The sequence below is a fragment of the Cyrtonyx montezumae genome, unplaced genomic scaffold (genome assembly GCF_038088225.1).
Source record: "Cyrtonyx montezumae isolate F1298 unplaced genomic scaffold, pur_monq_1.0 scaffold_5, whole genome shotgun sequence".
Lineage (NCBI taxonomy): Eukaryota > Metazoa > Chordata > Aves > Galliformes > Odontophoridae > Cyrtonyx > Cyrtonyx montezumae.
Window position 1 is genome coordinate 1352406 of NW_027072056.1, and position 18652 is coordinate 1371057.

General features: G+C 41.5%; 1 protein-coding gene across 1 annotated transcript in view; it reads left to right on the plus strand.

Annotated features, from left to right (window-relative positions):
- The window catches only part of ARHGEF4 (Rho guanine nucleotide exchange factor 4), a 192584-nt gene that overhangs the window by 81891 nt on the left and 92041 nt on the right, over positions 1-18652 (plus strand). The window contains exons 4-5 of the mRNA XM_065747933.1: positions 7339-11745; positions 14251-14577. Coding sequence (XP_065604005.1) covers positions 7339-11745; positions 14251-14577 — 4734 coding nt within the window. The remainder of the gene's footprint in view (positions 1-7338; positions 11746-14250; positions 14578-18652) is intronic.

Genomic DNA, 18652 nt, shown 5'->3' on the forward strand with positions numbered 1-18652 from the left:
CTTGAAGACTGAAAGTGATGGCTTCTCCATACTAGCCCTTAGACAATCCAACCCCAGCTGTCATTAGCCATACTTTTGTCTTGTTCTGTCTAACAAGAATCTACTCTACTTCGCTTAAGGTCTCTTAAGTCTTGTTTTATCCTTGTTTTATCCATCTGAAGAGATATAAGAAATATACCTTATAGCAGCAGTTAAAGTCTTTTCACATTGAATTCTTTCTCTGGATTATCACTGTTCTTTCAATCTTTCCCCATAGTTTATTAACGTTGGTCCATCCTTGTTCTTTTGGGTATTGCCAGTTGCTTCAAGTATCTTGATGTAGGTTACACATCAGTCTTCCTTGAACCATTCCAGCTGATGCTTTTCCTATGCCAAACCCAAGTTTCTCATGCTACTGTAACTCCTGTATCTGTTATTTAGTCAAAAGCAGTCAAAGCAGAAGCAAGGCATTATTTTGCACACTGGCAACTATTCCAAAAAAGACACTGAAGTCATCTCCTGAGCCCCAGGAGCTGAAGAGCTTGTGGCTACAGGTCACAGTGTGCAGTACTCCTCATCTTCAGTCCAGATCTGAAGCCCTGGCAAGCATTCAGTAGCAAGGCTTGCTATGATCCTCATGGTGTGCCATGTAGACACAGAGAGGGTTTGAGCCTGAGTAGCAGCAGTGCTGCCTGATTACATTTCAGCTGCACATCAGGCCTAGAGTTGATGCAGTTCTCTTGCCTCCACTGATGAAGTTTAAATACCTGTAAATAGCCCTTCTTCCTGTCATGTGGGAAGAGAAGTAAAAACAGTGAGCAAAAGAACTTTTTTCAAATGGCCCAACTTCATGCATCTGAATTTGCATCTTGCAACAGCCTTGCAAGCTAAGTTCTTGTTCAAGGTTATTACTTTGTGCAAACTGTCACATTACTTGATCTGTTCTGCCTTAAGAACTTGAAGAGGAGATTTTTCTCAGCTGCTGTGTAGAGAGGAGGAAGAGAGTGAGAACACTGTTGGTACTGGAAGGTCACATGCCACTGAGCTAGGCTTAACCTCCAATAAAGTGAGAGGATGCAAAGTTGTGCTGGATTTGAGTCACTTCCCGAACTCAGGAGGAAGAGAACCTAAGACTCATGTCAAAAAAAAAAATCCTTCCCATGGCCCCTCATTGGACTGCTGACACCAGATCTGAGGAGTCTGTTTTTAAGACCTGTCTTTGGCTGCAAAGCCTGTAAACTGAGGTTTTCTGCATGTAATATTAGCAAGAGCCCAGAGGACAAATTATATTCTTCAGGGCAGCCATGTAAGTGGCAGCTACAAAGGTCATTAGGGGCTGTTGGCGAGGGGAAGTCCTCAGGAGTTTTATGCATATGGAGTGATGTGGACAGGGAGTTAAGCTGAAGGTGAAGGGCAGTGACAAGAAAAGGAAGAAAAACCTCATCTGACTGTCAAAGGCCAGGCTGACCTTATTAGCATGTTATTACATAAAGCTATCAAGAACATGCATTCAGTGGTGGTAAGTCAGACTGAAGAATAATGCTTTTATTACTGCCATGCTGCAGATGCCCTTGTATATCTTGAGAGAGTCATTTATGAATATGTAAAATGAAGAGAGTACTTCCTCCCTCTCCCTATTTCCCTCCCTTTATCTTACATTATAAACACTTAGGGGCAAAGGCTCTCATCATGTTGATTGAACACATAGCACAATTAGTTCATAGGCTTCAGAGCGTCCAGGAACCCAGCAGCAAAATGTGTCAGCAGAAGAGTGTTTGGGGTAATTATACTGCGGCTGGCGTGATCTAAAGAAATGGTGTGACCACAGAGATAATGGTTCAAAAACAAACAACATAATTGAGAGGGAGATGAAGTGGCTGAGCATAATGGGCAATCTGTGATGGCATTTCCATCGCAAGGAGGTTAAGACATACGAGGAGATCAAGAAATGCACTGTCATACACAGCCTTTTGTCTCCCAGGGGTGACTGAGACTCTTTCCATCAAAGTACTTAAATTAATTAAGCCTGAATAACTATCTGCAGACTGATTTTCTTGATTAAACAAAGAGAATCTGTGGTTCTCAAAAAGGAATGAGTGATTGGATTCATTTATAAAACAAACAAGCCATATATCTCAACTCTTTACACCTGACCTCCAACTTCACTGCTTGGACTCTGAATAGCTGGGCATCATGGCAGCATCAGCTCGTGTCTTTTGGCTATGGCTGCACACATGGCCTTAGAATTTTTTGGATCACACCTTATTTTTAATGAAGTCTTTTATTCAGTAGCTTTCTTCTTCAGATGAAATTGTCCTGTCTGTAGAATATTTACTGTCTTCCTGCTCCTCAAATTCAGCTTTCCTTGTATAATTTCTCAGTAGAGTTAATAAATAAATAAATGTTTGTGCTGAAGCATACTTAAAAAAAATGGATTGAAGCAAATTTATGGAAAGACAGAAATTAAGAAATACAAGATACACAGCACGCTCTTCTACACCAGACCTCTCCACTTCTAGCAAGAATCTTACAGGTTCCCACTCAGCAAAATATTCATGCATGTCCTTAGATACTCATGACATGAAAGTAATCGTGTTCTGATCATGGAGCAGGACCAGTATCACTTTCCTTTGGTAGAAAGTTATTAGAACCTGGAGCTGTCCATCTGTATAACTCAAGAGTTCAGCATGCACCCTGTCTTTCTGAAAGGAGTTTTGGTCTGTACATAGCTGAGTGTTGCTTCCGGCAGACAGCTTAAGGCTCATGTAAGCGCATCTACCTTAGAAAGCAATTAATAGTAAAATTATAGAAAAGCAGATGTACATTTTCTTCTGTAACTGTGAAGCAAGAGCTTCCATGTGACCAAGTAAGTTGCATGTCTGTGTTGGCAGAAACTATTTTCAGTGAGCCCTAGTTTCCTGTTTCCTGGGAGCTACCCATCTCTTTACACTGTTTATTCAATGTGATCATAGCAACTACACTTTTTTCTTCTGAAGTACTTCCAAGCTTTTCTCGTTTGAAATGCAGGAAGGGTGATACAATATTAAATCGTAAGGCAAGCAAAAAAATATTCCTATCTTCAAGAAAAGGAAAAAAATCTAGCAGTGTAGGCTTTCGTGTGTCAACACTGAAGCGCAGCGAAGCACTGCACTCCCTTTCAAATCAGCCAGCAGGGGGAGCATTGAGATGCAACGAAAGCAGTTTCAAAGTGCATGGGTTCTGCTTGAGTCTTAATTTTTTGCTATTCAGGTTCCAGATTTTATTCACCATCTTATATATTTTTATATATAATATTTTAATTAAGAAATTGTATTTTTATATATTAGAACAGTTACAGTATTAATTATTGGTTTAATATTTTACATTTTGAGAGTGAGCCATTGCTGTTTCTTTTGCTAAAATCCAGGATTTGTTTTCATGCAAACGAGCTGTCAGTTTTGAATGTAGCTGTGAGAATGAATCTGAAAATATTTTAATAATACTTGTGTCTGATACTGCTACACTGATAAAAATGTACTTCTGCTTCAAACATCAGTTCTTGTGTGTAACCCAGTCAATCTTAGGCTTCTTAAGTGCCTCATCTCTTCATCTGCTGGGCAGTCGTGTTGTGGCTGAAGCTAAATCTAATGTCTTGTTGGGATCCTTGACCTGAAGAGCAGTGAGACTAGAATGCAGCTTGCATTTATTAAAGGGAGGACGTATTTCTCTGCTCACGCTGGGTCTGACCCGGCTGCTCGTTGCTGCCTCTAGATGGCACCCAGCCTACACACTGTTAGTAGACGCTACATTGGCCAACATTATTATTATCTTGGCAGAATTCCTGCTAAGCTGTATGTGGTAGTAGAAGTGTTAATGACAAAGGAGGGAGGTAATGGTTTTGGCTTTGAGCTATAGCAATGTTTTCATGCTGGACTGCTCTACTGAAAGAAATCAGAGAAGCTGTGTGAGGTGCAGCAGGCCACCTGCTTGTGGCACTTTTCTGCTGACTAAGTCCTGCATGATCCAAGTATCAGGGACACAACGTCACGGTGGGGGCAGGTCTACCTCTGGGGCCAGGTGCCTGAGCTGTAATGCAGAATGTATATGCAGTGATGCATATACAGAATCTGGACTCAATAAACAGTTACACATGCAGTCCCCACTAAATAAAACACTTCCTGCTGCTCCCATTGGAGCAAATGCTACGTGGCATCATTGTCAGCCTTCAGTTAGTGGGCAGCATGTTTGGGAGGTATCTTATGTTACACAAATAGAGGTCTTCATGCATGAGAGTAAAAAGTTCTGTCTTTCTTTAGGTGACTTTAAGTTGACATGGTTACATATGCTGTACTCATCAGTAACTGTAATTTCAGCCTGTTTTCTTGTCGTGTTTCAGAGACAGTGAAGGAGAGGCAAGAGAGATGCAAGCAGGGGCAGCATTGCTTTGGTCTGTCACTCTAAAGCCTTCTGTTTCAAAGGTGCTGTTATGTAGCCATCACTTCCTCTGGACCACCGTGCTCAAATCAAAACAAAGTTTCAGGGAGAGTGAATGCAATTAAAAGACCTATTGCAACTCAGAACTCAATTAGCAATTCTGATGTGGCTTTAACGGAGAGTGCTCCCAGGAGTGAGATTGGTGTTCCCAGCAGAAATGTATTTTACTTTTGGGATTCAGCATGTATATTGGAGGTGCACACCTCTAAATCACTTTTGGTAGCTCTGCTTTTGACTTGTCAAACCTGGTGAACAGTCCCTTTTTTGTCAGTTTCAAGTCCATTTCCCATGCTTGGCTCAAGCTGGTCTAGGGAGCCTGCTTTGGCAGGGGAGTTGGATCTCTAGAGGTCCTTTCCAAACCATACAATTCTGTGATTCTGTCAAGCTGTATATACTGCTTGAGACTGAACAGTAGTAATCTGAATATTCTTATTGTCTATCTGTGCAGACGTTCAGGGAATCAATGCCATCCTGGCACACAGCAGACTTTGTGTGGCTACTTGGTGGATATTATGAAGCTTCTGACTTTCTCATTATAACTTCATGCAAATTATGATTCAAATAATAAGATTTCAAATAATAAGGTAATAAGATTCAAATAATAAGATCAAAATAAAAGATTTTATCTTAGCTGAGAATCACTACCACATGTCTAGTCATTTTTCAGGCTCATGATTGTCTGCGTGGAGGGGACAAGGCTACATCAAAGGAGCTGTCTCCATTCCACAGATCCCATCAACATATACGCATTACCAATCAGGAGAAAAACAAACTGTATGACAGCTGTTTGGAACAAAGGTCTGGCCTACAGGAGGCACTGAGAAGAAAGAGACCAATAGACAAAGGTGAGGATGGCAGGTGCTCATTGCTGGGCTTGTCCCAGGGATCATGGCTGACATTATTAACTGCTGTCCTTCATAACTAGAACTAGATTTTTCCTCTCCCACAAGGTTTGGAGGCCTCTGCATTGATTACATGATTTTTCAAAATACCCATTAAAAAAACAAACAATGAATTTGGTGATGAGGCAGTCACAGTCTGAATATCTTAACATAGCTGAGTTTGGTACGATAGCTAGACTGTATTTTTATAATTTAATTCATAATTATCCTTGGAGACAGTTGGATGTCTTCATTACTTTGTTCCTACTTGCCTGAACAGTTTTTATCTTAGTTTATTGCCATCTGTAAATTTGTGCTCAGAACACTGTTGGAGAGGCAGTGCTGGCACCGTGGAGCAGCTGCTGCAGTACTCACTGCTGGGTGAGCCAACTGCTCACAGTTTGTGCTGCTCGTTATGGGAGATGCTGCTTTTTGCTGCCTTGGTGCTGGTTGCCTGAGGACAGGGAGATTTGACATTGTTGAAGGATCTTAGTTACGTGTATTGCTGATAGCGTACAGTAAAGGACACATTGCTCTACTGATTACATGACTCAGGCTGCAGTTGTACTGCACTTTGGTCAGGTTTCTTTGTGTGGTCTGTGAAGCACTGAATCTTCCCTTCTCTCCTCCATTCCATTTATTTTTCTGTTTGTCATGAGAAAATACCAGTCTTTTTATCGAGTCTTGACAGAGATGCCTTGAGTGTTCTAAACTGCACGAGAGAAAAAGGGTAAAAGCACTCTCATGAAAGGCTCTCAGTGCTGTCAGAGACTTCCCTTCTCTCTCCAGTCTTTTATGTTTCAAATCAATTCTATTTCCTCAGCTTACCACAACTCCCTTCGGAGGTAACCCTATTTTCCTAATGCTTTCCCTTTCCCATTTTACCCTCTACATTCTGGAGTCTAAAATGGTAAAGTCTGTGATATATCCATTGATACAATTTGTAATTTGACTTCCTATAAATGTGAGGACTCAGTTCTTTGGGACAAAGCATCCTGATGGAGGTGACATGTAACCGAGGCCAGGGGACCTTGTGTTCTAATTTATGGCTGCTGCTTATTCGTGTTTTCGTTTGTTTGTCTATTTGATTATTTGTGTGGTTTTTTTGTTGTTGTTTTTTTAAGGAATATATTTCACTGCTCATTATTTCATGTGTTTTCGGATTTTGAAATGTGCTGATCATTCTGGTGATGACGATAATCACAAACTGGTGAAAGAGGTCTCCAGCATTAGTGTTCAAAGGCTGCCATTAATATAACTTCTTATTCTGCTTGTTAATGGACTGCAACTGTAGTCAGCTAAATATCTCAATGTTGTCCCTTTGGTAAACTTCCAATAAGAGCTGTGCCTCAAGCTGACAGATAGCAAATACTATTTTTACCTCAGGAAATTGGATGATTTCATTGTCTACTTTAAACACGAGCAATATGCAGGCTTCTTTCTGATGACTGGAGAACAGAAGATCAGCACTCCTTCAGGATGGGACAAAGATGTTTGTTTCCTAATGCCGACGGTGTGATTTTCATCTTTTTGCTCTCAGTAAATGATTCGGATGTGTGCTGATAACATAAGCATGTAATACTCCTGATAAAATCCTTCTAAATGAAATCAAAGATTTCTCTCACATTTGGTTCAGACTTTGGTATGGGTGGTATTCAGTTATCCAGGTGCAAAGCTATTGTGTGTATTCTATGTATTCTGTTCATTTATGTGTAATTTGGACAGTAGCAACTACTTCTCTGGTTTATGGCAGAAACTCTCTCAGATTTGAAGATGGATTTTTAGATCTATTTGCAAGGGATGGTTTCCATGTCACTGTTTTGAATTAAGGAACATTAAGAAAACAACATAATGGATTTAATACGCACTGATACCTTTGGAAGTCATTCTTGACATTGTACTTACTGATGGTCCTGAAGTCTTTTTATTTCTTGTTTGGTTTTTTTTCTTCCTAATCTCTTATCTACGAATCACTGATAAATAATTATTTGCTGTTTATTCATAGACCCCAGAGCCAGTTGACAACTATGTCAGTGAAGGAGAGTTGGAAGATGATCTGGGTTCTTCTACTCCAAGCACAATAGACCTGGAGATACGTGGATCCAGCCAAGACACAGATGAAGACTATTTTGAGACCCTGTCACATCAAAGTGGATCATTGTCAGATGTAAAAACTGAACTTTATGAGAGTGCATCAGAGACAGAATCTGCTGCCAGTGATGTAACAGGAGAAACTTGCTTGCGTTCAAACTGCCTTTCTGCAGAAAAAAACGATCTGTCCTGTGTGGTTCCTAAATCAAATGCAGAAACATCCCTCTGTGAACTTAAGTGCTCTACACAAGCAGAATTCAGTCAGCAGGTGCAGTTAGATGTGTCTTCCAAAATAAAAGTAGCACCAAGCAAGAATGACTTTTGCATGCAAACTACAAAGACAGAATGTGAAGCAGGTGCTGAAGATCTAACATTAGCTAGAAGTACTTCCAACACAGAGAACCAAGTGAATGAAGAGGGCATTATATCACAGACAGATAGAAAGTTCACAGTAGGGTTGCAAAATAAAATAGAGTTTGACGTCAGTAAAACCTATACCAATTCAGTATCTACCAAAGATGCTGTTACAAGACAGAAGAAATGTCCTGCAGTATTAAGCGTTGCTTTTTTCAGAACTAACTCAGAAAGTTGTTTGATTTTACCTGAGGCACAGCAACTTTCCTTTCAGTCAGATGTAGCATCAAGCTGTAGTTTGCCTAATCTCCATTTTGAAAGAGATGGACCTTACTGTGAAAGTTCCACTCAGACATCTGACTATAAACGTGAACTAGAGTCCATGTCTAGTATAAACTGCAACAGGAGGAGCTCAGCTGACAATGAAGAAACTACAATTGAAAGGGTAAGACATGGCAGTGCAGAGGCCATGTTGTCATCACATTCATTTTTCTACGAGCACCTCTTCAAAGCAAAATCTTCAACTTGTGAGTCACCACACATAAGTTCAGAGATTATAGGAAGTAAAACATGGCACAGTGTACCTGAAAATATTAGTACTCAAAGCAAGGCAGAATATTTGGTGAACTTTCATCCGAAAGACAAATTTAGATGGTCTTGTTCCAGAGTACATCTTCAAGGGCTCGATTTTGAATACACCTGGAAAAACTTAGGAAGGGTACCGATCAGCTCTGAAAAGGCAATCAGAGCAGAGGGCAGATTTGGCCTTGAAAGATTCCTTCTTGAAACTAACATAGACTCAAATGAGGACCAGCTTTCTCAACCACCAAGCTCCTTCCAGCGCCCTGATCTTTATTTGCACTCTGAACAAGAGACCAGTGGCCTTAGTCCAGAAGAAGCAGATACACGTGCTGGTAGTTTATCATCCACCCAGATAGATGAGTGTGATTGTAATCAGGGACAAAAAGAGACTTCATCCACCCTAGGCTCTGAATCAGTGATTATAAATGCTCAAGAGCTTACAAAAAACAGTCAGCACAAAGCTGAAAGAGATCTGGAAGCAGACAGATTCCCTTGTGATATTAATGTTGAATTTAGCATTGATGACACTGAGAACATAGCAACTTGTCACATAGATTTTCCTGCTGCTGTGGAAAACAGTGATTGTAACTGGGACGTAAACTGCATTTGCAGTGGTAGCACACAGCAGAAATGTTCAAAGGAAAATGTTCAAGAGCCAGAGCTGTCAAGTTTTGAGGTCATGATAGGGGAAAGACAGGTAGATGATCTAGATGATCCTTCTAACCTTGACTTTGGTTGGAAAGTCCTGGAAACCACATTGCAACCATGCAACAGAAACACTGAGATAGAGCACACAGAAACAACGCTGCAAAATACAAGCTGCCAAACTGGTGCCTTAAGGAATCACCCTGAGCCAGCAGCAAATGAACATCCTACTCACCCAGAAAAAGATGGAGACAGTGTCTTTGCTGTGGAAATGACTCCCAGATTAGATAGTGTAAGCCAGGGAAGGCACTTAATGAATCTGTCAGAGTTAAAGCCTGCCCTGATTATCATATCTGTAGAACAGAAAGGATTGCAGTCCAAGACACTGAATGATGACCCTTGTAATGAAACAGGAACTGGAACTTTGAGAAATGTAGAGAGAAAGGATTTGGTGGATCCTCATATTGTCAGCAAAGCTCACCTTGAGCCAGAGAGAGTTCTGAGTGAGTACTGTAGCTGTGAAGAACCAGTTTTGGCCACCTTTACTGGTAATGCAGAACCACTCCATGATGGGGATACAGCTGAAGAAAAAACAGAAATTTCACAAGAGCAGAGCAAGAAAACAGTTTCTTCCTTAGCACTCATCTCTAGTAATTCCACAATAATGAGTGGAAAGTTGGAATTCAGCAGTGTTACTGCTCCATTGAGCAGTGATGTGCTTATTGCAGAAAATCCTGCAGATAAATATGAAGAAGTGCTGTTAAAATCTCACAGCAGAAGTGGTGTTGTGGTCTTTGAGACAGAGCCACACAGAGCAAAGACTGATTTGGAATTAGAGACAGAGCAGTTCAGAAAGCCATGGGCTGAAACAAAGAATGACCGGGTGACTAAGGAAGAGGAGTTCAAAGCACATCAAGGCAGAGAGGAAGATGGATATATAACTAGAGCAGTAGTGGTGGGGACATGCAGTGTAAGCAATCTGTGTGGCAGAGAAGCTGCTTATGAGGACCTTCAGCAGCCCAGCATCACCTCTGAAGAAGTGGTAGGAGATGGAGTCTGTAGTGGTTCAAATAAACAAAGAGGTACTTGTGAAGAACCTAGGGAAGGAATGGAGGCCTCTCCTGCAGAAAACACAGCTAGCTCTAGAAAAGAGAGTGCATGGAGTCTAGATATGTGTGATGTCTTTAACTATTCTGTGAAAAGGGAGGCCCACAGTGTTTGTTGTATGGGCCTAGATAACATAAGCACCTGCAGTGCTAACAGTGAGGAAATGGATGAGAGTTCATTCCATGTCCTGGGAAGTAACAGCAGTCTTTATAAAGCTGTGCAAAAGCCAACAAAGAATGGGAATAGCGGGAAAGCTTCCAGGTTTTTTGTTTTCTCAAAAATGACATCTTTCAGGAAAACTAAGCCTGTTGCAGCTGAAAATCAGGGAAGCAGCAGCTTCTTTGGCAGCAGGGCTAAGACAGAAGAACTGGATGGTGGGAAAGAAGATGAAGACACTGAAAGTTTACAGTCTTTCAAAAGTTGTTCGTCTGGTTCTGCTTTCCACAGGAAGGAAAGCTGTGCCTCTGAGTACTCAGATGATGATGATTTATTCTATGAGAAGCCTGCAGGATTATTCAGTAGAATGAGCCTGAGGAAGGCTTCTGGCTCTGGTCGAATATTGATGGAAGATACAGACACAAATTCATCTTCTCCCATACTGGCCACTGTCAGATACGCAGATGGGATAATTACAGGTTCATCTGAAAGCAATGACAGTGAAGCTGTGGAATACACTGGGATTAGAAAATCCTTCCCTGAAAATGAATTCAAAAGAAACAAAAACCCTGAGGGCAAGAAGTTCAGAACAAGGTTGGCCTTGGCACATAAATCCCTCTCGAGTTTATTTGAATCCAAATCTCCAGAGAAGGAAAACAATGAGCAAAGCTCGAGAATATTACTGAAAAATGAAAAGGAGAAAGCCAAACTTCGCCAGAGCACCTGGAAAGCTTTTCTAAAGAGCAAGGAGAATGATGGACTAAAAAGACCTGTCTTGGCAAATTTGTCACCTACACAGGAGAGTGTCAATACAACTAGAAGCCATCTGATAAGAAGAGCATCAGCAGAGCAACAGGATGGTTCTGTTGGACATGCGTTTTTGAAAACAGCTAATGGTTCTGCATTAGACACCAGCTATTTTGACACCTCTGTGGAGCCTCTGGATGTCTCTTCACCTGCAGGTATGTGGAGAAAACGAATACAGTCCCATGACTTGGGCATCAGATACTCACAGAGTTCAGATTGTGATGAAATGCAGGAAGCTCTGGGCAACAGTTTTAATACCTCCCTTGAGGAATGCTGGATGAAATCTCCAATTAGCCAATCTGATGTGCACTTGCCACTTAATCAGTCAAGTCCATCGTGTCCCCAGCTCTCAAATTCAGAAGGTAAAGATATGCCGTGCAGACCCATGAGTCCAAAACCACAGAGTCCAAGATCTACTTCCCAACGCAAGAGCTTCCGCTATCCTGGAAGGATATGTGCCACGTCGATGATCTCTCTTGGGAACAGTTCTGCAGTTGACTGCAGTTTGGAGGCTCCTGAGAGACCAAAGACACTGAAACCCAGAGGTGGTCTCTTGCTTTCTGTACACTCATTGGACAACGAATACCAGAGGGATGACAGTGGGATAAGCAGTCAATCCCAGATCAGCTTAAACACAGCTTCTTCCATTAGTGATGTGCTCAGAGATGAGGTGAGTTGTATGGGAATGATAAGGTTGATCTGCAGAGTCTTTTGTTTCAATGTGGCTTGTGAATTCCAGTGAAACTTTAATGGCTAACTGAACACAGTGGTTAGATTGGTGTATAAACATTCCTCTTTGCCTAAGGTAGGTGGCTGTATTTAGTCTGTGAGTTTCTGTTTCTGTTCAAGACTATAGGGACTGATGTTTTATTTAAGGGAGGACTTACCACAGAAATCTGTATTTTTTGCTCTTGTATTTCCCTTAGTGACATTTTTTCTCCTTAAATAAACCCAGTTCCCTTAATTTCTCCTCACATATGTGAGCAAAAATTAATTTATTTTTTGTGGTGTTTCTTTGTTTTTCTTTATTTCTTTTTTTGTTTTGTTTTGTTTGTTTGTTTGTTGTTTTTGCTAATGCTGTCTGGAATCCAAAGAAGCGTGTGGGTAGCAGTAAGGGCAGTGAGGGCTGTAGTTCTTGAATTGCTGTGGGCAGAAGAGGATTTGCTTGAAAATCTTTTGTTTTCATGGTCATCAACTTACAAGCTTCATACCACCTTCTGAACAAGAGGCCTGCAGAGTTACAGCAGCCTAGGAAAATGAAAGATACTCGACCTATGGAAAATACTCTTCAAACGTTGCCAACAGATGAGGCCTGTCAGAAGATGAATAAATAATTGATCTCCAAGTCGTAACCAAAAAGAGCATCTAGAGAAGAGTAGAGAGATGAGGCATGTATAAAGATTTCAAAAGGAAAGCCCACCTACATGATTTTAAAGGGCCCTTCAACTCCAACCATTCATATCACAGAATTGCAGAGCTGTAGGGGCTGGAAGGGACCTCTAGAGATCATCTAGTCAGTTCTATGATTCTGTGATTCTAGGATGTAACCATTAGGAACAAATAAATAATTACTTAAATTGATTGCTAGATGAAATAATTAAAACTGTGAAAAATGTATATGGAGTCCAAGTCATATAAAACTAGTTTAATGTTACTGATACCTCCGCAGGCTGCACAGTGATACCTCAGACTGGATAAAGTAGCTGGAGCCTTGAATTGAGGCACGTGTCTCAGCTTTCAGGACACAACATCTCGTCTTTTTGAGTATATAGGACTTTTGCTTATTTCCATTTTCATGATACTGTGAAAATAAGTAAAACTGCATTCTGATGGTCTTTCTTACATATGTGGACAAGTGAAAAAGTCACAAAATTATGTTTAATGCTGGCATTAGAGAAATCCCTTTCTGTTCTACATTAGTAAAGGTGTTACTGCTAGACAAATGAGCAGGTATGAACTTCCTTGAAGCTTTATCTGTGTTAGGGTACTCTATCAGACTGCAATGGCTCAGCTCACTCCTGAGGTCTACCACACTGGTAAGTAACCCATCTCATCCTAATGGAGCACAAGACAGCCCCCCTGTCATTACATACTAATAGTTCTTAGCATTCTCCAGGTTATAACTAGGACAAAGATTTTGTGTTGAAAACTTTGGGACAAAAGAATTCTATGGAATTATGATTTGCCCACATGGCATATGTTTACAACATGATTTCACTTACATGATTGTGTCACCCAGCAGGCAAAAGCAAACTATTGTATTATGTTTGATGTTTGGAGTCTGTGGAAGGTGTTCTCTTTGCTTTTCTAGGCAGAGAAAACCAGAAGAATGCACTTTCATTTCTGTTTAGCATCTAGTAGATAAGAAGCCTTCCTAGACTACGGCATCTCTTGCCAGTGGCAATGATAAATTGATCTGGGATTGTTGGCTAATTGAAAAGGGCAGTGCCTGCAGTGGTTTAAGTTTCTCATTGTTTGGGTTCTTCAAATAAACTGTGAGAAACTGGAGAGATTGTCAGGATACAGCATTTTCTTAGCAGAAAAAGAGACTCCATTCATTCCTTAATACTGTTATCTCCCACCAGTTCCAGTATAAAAGCTGTAGTTTTCTGCAAACGCACTATAAAAGCAAATGGGAGTGAAGGGTGAAACTGTCCAATTCCTTTCTTTCAGGCCAATGTCAAGCAAATATAATGGATAGTAAAAGAGCACCATCAGAAAGCACAGGGATTAATATATCAGACCCACAGGCATCAAGGTAGCATTTTCGTTTTGCGTAACTGAAATAAAGTGTGAAAAGCACAGACAGACAGGACTGGTCTTTATGATATTTTCAGAGACACCACCTTTGTAAATAATTTGCAGAGTGACCTAAATCCCAGTAATGTTATTGTTGCATGCCATCTAGAATTTGGGTGAAAAAGGCAGAGGGAGTGTGTATCATGCTGTTGCAAAGGGCAGCAGAGCTGCTGTTTCAGGGTGGGTACCCCTGAGCCTATGGAGGATGCTGAGGGTAGACAGGCTGCTTTCAGCCATACTCTCAGAGAAGCATTTTCCTCTGAACACTTCTGGAGCTACACAATTGTGTGTTGCCATCTTCTGTTCAGTTTGATTTGAAGTGAACAGAATTTCCAGTGAACAAACTGTGTGTTTTCACCTGCTGTTTGTAAAACAGGACTCTAAACAGCAATGCCCAACACCACCTGAAAAGAGGCCAAATGAGAAAGGGGTTTCCCATCGCAAAAGGAGGTCCCCCCAGGTTCCACCATCCCCACGCCCTTTCTCCACCCTTGAGAACAAAGCCTGGAGGCTTTCCTTCCTTGCTCCAGATGAAAAAGCCAAGGAGATTCCGGAAAGGAGGAGGAAGAGACCTAAATCCCTCTATAAGTGCTTCAGCTTCGATGATATTTGGATGCAGAGGAACCAAAAAAGGAAGCTAGAGAAGGAGGCACAGCCAGAGAGAGGGAGTCAATTGCAACACTTCCCAGAGGACCAGTTAAAAGTAAGAACCCACACACTGTCCTCCTCCTCCCCTGGCACTGTCTTCCTCTCTCTGCTCTGGCTGTTTTCTACCATCAATCATATTCACGTCCTTCTACTTTGTCTGGTACCAGTTCTCATTGCTTCTCTTTGGGTCTGGCAGTTGTGGGTACAGATCGATTAAACACTAAACTCTCCCATTTCTGGAGGAGGTGGGTTTTGTAGTCACTGCAGGTAAGCAACTCCTGCCCTGAACCCTGTTAGGCAACGGTATTGATCAGTGGGCTGCAAGATAAGGAGAGCAGGGACGGCATCATAGTTGCCTTAAATTAGTGTAAATGAAACTTGAAATCTCTTTCAGTGCTCTGTGCTATTGCTGTGTAACTTTAAAAAAAGACTTTAAATTAGATTTTCCTTGTATTTGAGGCCAACTCCACGCATCTTATTGAGACAAGTTCCTACCATGAAGTGCCTGAGAGAATATTGTCATTGGAGTTTCAGCTATTGGTGATCTCCTGTCCACCGGGGAACACTTCTAGGGCAGCATGATGATTGCTCGTGACAAACTTTGTGGCTGTTATGACTCACACTGATGACATCTGTTACTCTTGGATCCAGAGCTGAAGTCTGTTCCCTTCAGGGAGAGCCAGGATTCTGTATCCAAATCCCAAATTTAGAATTTCTGGGGAAGAAAACATGAGATCAGAGGGACACCCCATGCAGCTTCTGCTGATGATATTGAGAAAGCTTCTAAGAATGCCTAACATTAGCTAGTAGTCTTCTCAAGACAAGTGTCTGAAATCTGAGCTATTCCATGCTTACAGGGCTCTTCAAAAGAGAATTTTGCCCGTTGAGGCTTGGGTGAGAGCTGGGTATGTTTTGGTATGTGCTGCCTGCTCTGTTCAGTAAGGATGCTTTCCTGCCTATTGTGTTGGAAGGTAATGAACAATGCTCCCGAGGCAAAAGTGTGTATTATGATTTCTTAAAAATAGAAATTACGTTATTTTGTGCCTTGCTCAGAGTTCCAAGGATTGCTCTGTGCTGATGGGAAAATGCATCACTGGGTTAGTTAGGCTCACTAGTGAACAGAAGCCAGTAAAATAAGCTAAAAATATTCCTTACAATTGCCTGACAAGCATGGATAGTGATGGAAAAACAGCCCGTGCTGCAGGGCATGATCACCAGCACAGAGACCATTAGAGTTTCTAGCAAACCAGTAACCCCGGTGGCATCCCTAGAGCCATCAGATTACACAGCTTGCATGCTGCCTGCTTTGCAGATTGACCACACATTCTGATACTACCAGAAAACAGCCTCATCCATAAGCATTTCCAACCCTCCTTTTCTGGTGCAAGGTTACCTCTCAATGGTGATGAGCTGTGTAATGGGCAGCAGCTGTTCCCATTGAGCTCTCCTCACTTAACAACACATCCCTGGAGGGCTGAGTGGCTTTTCTGGTTTATTCTTCTTTGGGTAGTAGAGGTGAATGAAAACAGAGCAAGCTTCAGAAGAGAAGATGCCTAGTTAGATTTTTTTTTAACTATTTCTGTTGATTTGAGTGTTACTGATCCTTTTTATCTTTGTGAGCAGATGAAATTTTATCACAACAAGTGTAGAGATTCAAGGGCTTTTTCCAGTCTGCCCCTACAAATGCATTCCTTGCTCTGTACATTTTTTTTTTTTTTGCTCATAACAGTCGTGTAGTTTATTCTTCCTGTTGTGCTCTATTTTGTGCAATGTTCGTTTCATGTGATAGTGCCAGCTTATTCATGCCCTCAGATGCAGTGGGAGTGCTGTCACAAGCTGCAGCGTTTGGGTGCAGCTTCAGAAGGATGCCAAAAATCCTTCTAATAAGGAGAATGAAAAAAAAACCAACAAACCCTATCACAGAAGAAGCTTTATGAGGTCTTTCATTGTTTGCTGTGCTTTTGCAATTGAAACGAGGCAAATACGAGGAGCTTTGGAGATCTGAAAATGCAAGTCTGATGTTTCCTGCCACACGGCTGCCTTGGGATGTATGGCTTCAGTTACAATAAGTCATATTGTGTCAAGTCAAGCTCAGGTCATCGTACAAGGTGTTGTAATGCTGCAATATTGGGTAACAACAGAACAGAGCAGACCAAGGAGGAACAAAAGGTGAATTCTTAACCTGAGTGGTGATTTCTGATACTATATCATTAGGATCAGTCAGACAAATGAGTACAGTGGTTATACAAAGCTGTTCTGAAGGCTGGCAACTGGGATTTGGAGAGGGGAACAAGAGAGTAGCTTTTAGATATGAAACGCCAGTCCAAAACAATTCTGGATACTGGGTTTTGTTCTGCTAAGGCTGAGGAGGTTGCTGGTCTGCCTCAGGTGGGAACAGCCCATGGAGATCCCTAGTGTCAAACTGAAAGCTTGACCCAGCTGCCCCTTATATCAAAGTAGTACTGCTAACAAGCTGAGCAGCTTCTAATCTTTTTCCTCAAAATGTTAACGTTTAGCTGGTTGTCACAAACCTTTGAAGGTAGTGTTTTTCAAGGTGGAATAAGAGAAATTATTATTATTATTTTTTTTTGTAATGCAGTATAAATTCTCTGTCTGGAATGTGGACCATGCCCCAAAGCACTGATGTATGTAATGGTGACAGACTCTGTTTTGAGATTTATTTTTGCAGGAATTGCTTTAGTGGTATCTTCCAGCTGCCTGCCTGTCTTCTCCAATCCTTTTCCCTCCTGTCTTAATAAAATGGTGGAACCTGACTGCTGAAGCCTGATGCTTCTCTAGTGCACAGCAATAGGAGCAGAGATGTGTTTGCTACCTGCATTCGTTAAAGCACAATTTCTGCACTGCCAAATTAAAGATATTCCTAAAAGGTGCATCAGGGGACTAAAGCCACTGAGGTATAGTGCAGCGGATGCTCTATCTTTTATTCCAAAAGAGAAATGAGAAGCAATGAAAAATAGATCTTTAGCTTATTGACCTGAACAGGGCTCTTGGAAACCTAATATTTTACCCCATCTGAAATAAGGAAAACATACAGTGGTTATGAGCACTGTGGGCACCTCAGATAAACACATGGGATATGCCTCTCCATGGACAAGGTATTATAACAGGTAAATGCCTTTCCCAGACTGAGCATAGAAATAATCCCCTCAGCCCAAAGCAGAGAACGTAGAAGAGAGGGTCTTTACTCCATTTTTGTACCTCCTTCCCTCTCCATTGTAGTGTGGGTAAAACCCTGCCTGCTTTTACTAATGTCCCTGCAAGTACTTTCTCTCCTGGCTTTGGGCTGTACAAACCTGCCTCCTCTGCTGCATAAAATGCTGCTTGTACCTGAGATCTGCTCTGATGTCCTGGGGGGCAGTAAAAATAAACCCTGCCTTTGTTGCTGTAATAGCCCTGATGCAGTACAGTAATTCTTTCTATAACATTTAATGTGAGTAATCTAGGCCTTGATATACTACATGTATGTACGTATCTACTCACCATATATATACATATAGTGTACATGTGATAGAAAACATTACTGTTCTGCCTAAGACTGGGAAGCAGGATACATATACATACACACACGTATATATTTATGTATATAAAACTCAGTATGTATATACTTAGATCAGTATGTTGTCTGTACATTTAATTTGAGCAGGGTTCCTGCTTCCCCCATGGTGGTATTCTGTTTGTTTTGGTAAAGTAACTCCAGGAAGAATAAAACAAACCAGGCAGCCAGCAGGTGTGTCACTGCAGCAGAAAGAAAGGGCAGTAGCCATGCAGAACTGCAAGGTGGCTATGCCCATGGGGCCAGTGCTTACTGACCTGCTGCCTTCCGTGTGGTCTCCCAGTCACCTGTGGGCAATGATAGTTTCTACGTGTGCCAGCCATAGCAGGCATGGAGAAACTAGAGGAAAGAATGTATTCATACAAGTGTATCTGCATCATGCATTAAGGACGACAAGTTTCATTATAATCTGTATCACTCATCATGACTGGGCTCTGAGCACCCTGATCCACCTGTAGGTGTCTCTGTCCATTGCAGGGGAGTTGGACTAGATGGCCTTTAAAGGTCCCTTCCATCTCTACCAATTCTATGGCTCTAGGGTTGTCAGATCTTGTAT